General features: G+C 36.1%; 1 protein-coding gene across 2 annotated transcripts; it reads right to left on the minus strand.

Annotated features, from left to right (window-relative positions):
• Positions 1-810: 810 nt before the first annotated feature.
• Positions 811-3,345, minus strand: LOC141626879 (1,4-alpha-glucan-branching enzyme 3, chloroplastic/amyloplastic-like). Of its 2 annotated transcripts, XR_012536455.1 has the most exons (5): positions 2,172-3,341; positions 1,636-1,721; positions 1,442-1,520; positions 1,143-1,213; positions 811-1,001 (listed from the first exon to the last, which is right to left on the minus strand). XR_012536455.1 is itself a non-coding variant. In XM_074440473.1 (4 exons), exons 1-4 carry the CDS (start codon positions 2,289-2,291, stop codon positions 1,202-1,204), a joined length of 297 nt encoding a protein of 98 aa, XP_074296574.1. In that variant the 5' UTR covers positions 2,292-3,345; the 3' UTR covers positions 1,007-1,201. The 2 variants fall into 2 exon arrangements, 1 of the variants encoding a protein (XP_074296574.1); XM_074440473.1 differs by lacking the exon at positions 811-1,001 and having other exon boundaries at positions 1,007-1,213; positions 2,172-3,345.
• Between the last annotated feature and the right edge of the window lie 2,185 nt (positions 3,346-5,530).

A 5,530-nucleotide genomic window follows, 5' to 3' on the forward strand; every position in this document is an offset into this window, starting at 1 on the left:
ATTTTCCATTCCGAAATATAAAATTATGATATGTCTATCCAATGACTGTCAAGTGTGATATAGGTAGGTCTTGAAAATATTTCATCGAAAAATCAAATCTTTTTTTAAAGTTTATATTTGGTTTATGTTCCCAATAATTTTTGTCATCGTAAGTTCATACTGTGTTTCATTTGTGTTCTTAGTAATGTTTATAAAATTCTATCGAAAGAGTTTTCTTGAGGTTACGACATCCGAAAAAGAGCAAGTATCTATAGAGAGGTTCACGATATTAAAATAGTAGTATTACTAGTGTAACACCCGTGAAAATTTACGGGGTTATTTTAAATTGTTGGAAAATAAATTTACTTACTAAAATTGTAGAATAAATATTACTATTGTTAATTTCAAACCCTAGTTGGTGTTATTGTTACTTTTGCCGAGTTTCTTTTCCATCTTTCAAATACATTAGCACTGACTCATCATATTTATCATATACTCCGTCTAATTTCCTAATAACTTTCCCTTCAAAGAAACAAAAATTAAGAAAAGGGACGAAAGAGGAATAAAGTAATGATAAATATCGTAAATTGTAAAGTTTATAGGAGAGAGAAAATAATAAAGAATAATAAAGTAGTGGGAGTTATTGATTTTTAAGAGAGAAAATAATAAAAAAATGAATAAAATTTACCAAAAAAGGAAACATAATCAAACTTGTATGAAAAAAGAAGACCGAAAATAATAATAAATTGGAGGGAGTACTATAACTTTTTTAAATTCCCCAAACTTTTCCTTTTTGAAATTCACCTTTGATTTTTTTTTTAATCTCATTAATATATTTAGATACAAAAGATGCTTGTGCTCATCCACCGCCCGATCGCTAATGCTAGTACGTAATGAGTACAAATATGATAGCTCCAAACCTTCTTTCCTTTTACTCTCCATCTTAATGATTGGGGGGGTCGTATGATAGTGTAAGAAATAATATTATTGCAGAAGGAAAAATACTGTAGTTGTCGGCAAAGCTGCATAAGAAATAATACAAATTTTTTATCTTTCCAAATTCCAAATTATAAATGAACAGTAAGACAATTATGTACACAATGGCGTAAGACAATTATGTACACAATGGCTTGCTTTGAGAAGAGTTGCCAGAGTCTCTCAACTGCGGTACAAAATCAGAGTTAACCCGTTTGTAAGCATCACATTCTAAGTATATCCGCACTCATTTGTAGGCCTGCAGTATGATGAAGTTAAGATGTTAATGCCACATTATTATTATTTTTCTTAGTCTGCAGGAACTGAAAATCTAGTAAAAAGTTTACAATGCTAGACAATTTTTTTAGCATTACTCTGCACCACTTCAAATGATATCATTCTGCAATTTTAAATTTACTCAACAAAACTCAGTTTTATGGCAAGGGAATCACATTCAGCGCCTATTAGGATACAAACTAATACAAACCTGAGTAGTACGGCTATGCAATGGTAGTTGTATAAAGTTCTGTAGACCATAGATTCTGCACTTATGTAGACCATAGATTCTGTATTTACATAAACAGTGATGAGTAGAAACGAAGAATTGGAGAGCTTGACATAAAGATGTAGGGAAATAAAGAGCTCATATCAGAACACTTTCGAAGTTCAGAAAATACAAACCTCTTTCGAATACTTCTTTGGAGATATTGGTCAGTGTTGATGGCTCCTTGACCACCATATTTCTTCTCATCAGAATTCAATATCATCTGCGCCACAAATGTCGTAATTGCAATAACAAATCAAGAAAATTATTAAGAAACTGAATAATCGCAGGAAAAACTATTAATACGACCAACTACTCATATGTCTCAAATTTGTTCAAGTGAATTTAGAAACTTATTTCCAAAATTAATTGACAAAAAATAACTCATTAGAAGATTTGTGAACTTGGCCGTATTCTATAACGATCAGCAAGTTGAAACTTGTCTTATTTTCATTTTTGCTGCCACCAATCAAGAAGAACTTTTAAAGTATACTCATACTTTGAAGTTTGAAGGCCTTTTAACCACCAAAGGAAGACCGATCCATAACATTTACACCAATGCCAATTTAACCAATGCCAAAACTCCCTCCAAAAGATAACTTTTCAAGTGTATTTACATTGCTTCTACACAAAATATAACCTCACTAGGATTGTCTCACTATGCATTCCTTACCACTGAGATTCTACTCGGTAGCCAATCGCCATATTCCCGACTCCCACCTTCCTTATCTAGCTCAAGCCGGATACTCAGTTTCTGGTCAGGTGAATGAGCAATGACCATAGGCAGTGTCATCTTAAGTTGCTCGATACTTGGTACCAACACCTTCTCTACCCATGATTCTAACGTCGATTGTCCCAACCAAATCCCACTCAAAATCTTCTCAAGGGCTTTACGTTCAATTTGTACTGAGAAGTTATCCCCTAAAATGGCCGAAAACTTTGATGATATAGTCCTCAATGTTATGTTTTACTGGAGCAAAATCGACTGCCTTGAATGTAATAGCCCCGTCCACACAATTTAATAGCTCCTTCGGTGCAGGGGACACGTGTTCCTCCTCATGTTCAATAGTGAGATCACTTGAATTGTGGGATCCATCTAACCTATCTTCATCGTTATCCGCCAACTGATTGAGATCGAAGAAAAGTCCTTGACCCGATTCCTTCCTTTGCTTGATAGACCTTTCTAGATCATAATTTGTCAAACTTGGTGATCTCTTTCATGTGGTTTTGCCACCAACTAATATCCTCAACTGCCAACCACTACTACCTCAATACTCAAAAGTAATCAGCAAATTAAACATCCCAAAATACTAATCGGAAGATCAAATGCAAAACAACATTGAGAAACAATTAAAATAATTGGCAGTATGAATGTTAAATATTACATTACCACCAAAACCAATAAAAAACAATCATCACCCAATATTTATACTAAAAAATTGTGTCAAAATTTGCAAGATTTTCAAGACATGCAATACAGTTTGATCAAAATGTAAAATCTACCTGCAAGTAAAAAAATTAACAAATATTAAAGGGTAGTAAGGAAAAAAAAAGGAGGAGGTAGATTTTACATTTGCTTGATAATACAGAGAAATCGAAGGTGAAAATCACGGACCGCCTCATGGACACACAACAGAACCTTTATCTGGGAATCTGAAAGTTGGAGATGGTGATGTAGATTGTAGAGGACAGTAATAAGAGTAATAAAAGGTATTGTCAATTGGGGTTTCTTAGTAAATACGCCCAGATAATGGAATAATAATGGTGAGAGACTGAATGGTGGATAAAATTGTGATAGCCTCTGAAACACGCTTCTTTTTTGGGGAAATGGTATGGAATACATGGGTAAATGCATTGTGAGTTGTGACTTCGATAATGATGGTGAGATAGTGGGTGGAAGTTTGAGTGTCTTTTATTTTTATTTTTTATTTTTTATTTTTTTTTTGAATTGTGAAGTATGCTTTTCTAGAAAATTGTACTGCGTAATTCAAAGCAGTGACTTGGGTAGTGTATAATGGGGATGAAAAGATTATTTATGGGGTTTGATTTTTTTTTTTTTGTGCTGATGTGGCCATATTGCAAAAACGTGATTGGCTCAAACAAAACTGATTTTGTAAGGTTGAATGTGAGGGTTGTATTACCTTAATTCTCAAAGGAGATTGTGCCACCTCAGCAGTTTTACATAATTCTTTTATATATATAATGATTTTGAGATGTGAGCTTTTGGAGAGTACTGTAATACTCCGTATTTATAAGTCTTTGGGTACTCTATCGAGTAGGCCTTACTCTGTCGAGTAAGGGTAAGTTGCGAAATAAAATAGTTTCTGACCTGTTGGGTACTCGATCGAGTAGCTGGGGCACTCGATCGAGTAGGGGGGGTACTCGATCGAGTACCTTGGGTACTCGATCGAGTACCTTGGGTACTCGATCGAGTGTCCGGTTTTACGGGGAATTTTCTCGGGTTTTGTTAATTATGCGATTAAGGTATTTAAGTATCGTCGTCATTGTTTTAAATCACTTTTACAAAACCTAAAACCCTGTTTAAGAGAGAAAGCACCAAGTTCATCTTCCTAATCGCATTCTTAGCAATTCCCGGAGTTCAGACGGTCAGTTCTTGTCGTTGTTTATATCGTTGGATTCCTTGCGTCGAGGGTAAGATCTGCGTACCCTTTTTATTGTCTTTCCTTTGATTTGGTTAAACCTAATTTTGGGATTGGGGGTTTTTATGATTTGTTAAGGTTAGATTGTGACTATGTGATTATGTGATTATGTGATAGGAGAAGGATTTGTAAAGGAGAGGTTTTGAGACAGCTGCTAGATCGTCTGATGATTGTGTTGCTTTCCAGGTAGGATTTCCTACTCAGTATTAGTCCCATAATGGGATATTGGTGATGTCTTGGTAGTTAGTTGTTTGATATGATGATTGTGATTGTGATTGGTTGTCTATGGCTCTCGAGAGGCGTTCTCGGTGAGTGGGGTCACTTGCGGGAGTGACTTCACGCCCTAGTTTCGCCCTTCGTGGAACCCGCCACGGAAAGGGATGTGCACATTAATGGGACATGGTTATCGCTCGTACGATGAGCGGGGCTTAGGTGGGAACGGCCGGTCCCCCATCGCGTGGCGGGTCCAAAGTGGACGATCGATATTGAGATGATGGGAATTGGTTGGTGGTGTGTGTGTGTGTGTGACATTCAAATTGTCTGTTTATCTTATTGTTGATGTATATTGAGTTGTGTGATTAGTACTCGACCCCGTTTAAATGTTTTAAAACTGTGGTGATCCATTCGGGGTGGTGAGCGATTGCTTGCGGTATATCTTGGATACGCGTGGGATCTAGGCTGGGATTGAGTCATCACATATCAGAGTCTTTAGTCTTCCGCTGTGTTTGTTAGGACAGTTCCTTTCAGTTGGTTTATAGTTTGAGAACAGTTGTATTTTGCTTCAGTTGGTTTTGTAATGTAATCACTTAAACTTATTTAATTAAGTATGTTTCTTCATTGTCTTATGATTATCATGCCTCGGGTAACCGAGATGGTGGCATCCTTATACCTGAGTGGTCCTGGTAAGGCACTTGGAGTATGGGGGTGTTACAAATGGTATCAGAGCGACGATCCTGAAACATGTAACCAATGAACTTAATGAACATAGGGAGTCAATTAAAATGAACCCGGGGTAAAGGTTGTAGGAGCTAATGCAAAGACTTGGGAGACGTCCTAAAGTCGCGAACTCGCCCTACAATTTTGAACCGGTCACCATGGGATAAGTGTCGGGATCGTTATGTGCATATTGTGTGCTGTGTGTATCTATGTAGTAGTATGTTGCATGAATTGATAATGATGACGTGAATTATATGTTGGTGGATTGTAAAGCATGAAAATATAATGATTGATACATGTAATTTGGCATGTTATAGTTATGTAAGGGAAAAGTGTTTTGTCTATATATATATATATATAAAGCGATGTGTAAGTCTACATGTTGTTGTTGTCGTGTTGAGTAAAAGTACAGAAGGTTGGGAGTGTGAATTGAACA

This window comes from Silene latifolia, chromosome Y (assembly GCF_048544455.1).
Source record: "Silene latifolia isolate original U9 population chromosome Y, ASM4854445v1, whole genome shotgun sequence".
Classification (NCBI taxonomy): domain Eukaryota; kingdom Viridiplantae; phylum Streptophyta; class Magnoliopsida; order Caryophyllales; family Caryophyllaceae; genus Silene; species Silene latifolia.

What these genes read in the sequence shown, in the direction of transcription:
- LOC141626879 (XM_074440473.1), bottom strand. Translation starts at nt 2,291, where the DNA reads ATGACACTGCCTATGGTCATTGCTCATTCACCTGACCAGAAACTGAGT. An exon ending in TACCGAGTAGAATCTCAGTG is followed by an intron (nt 1,722 to 2,171) that starts GTAAGGAATGCA and finishes TTTGTGGCGCAG; the next exon opens with ATGATATTGAATTCTGATGA. An exon ending in CAAAGAAGTATTCGAAAGAG is followed by an intron (nt 1,521 to 1,635) that starts GTTTGTATTTTC and finishes ATGTAAATACAG; the next exon opens with AATCTATGGTCTACATAAGT.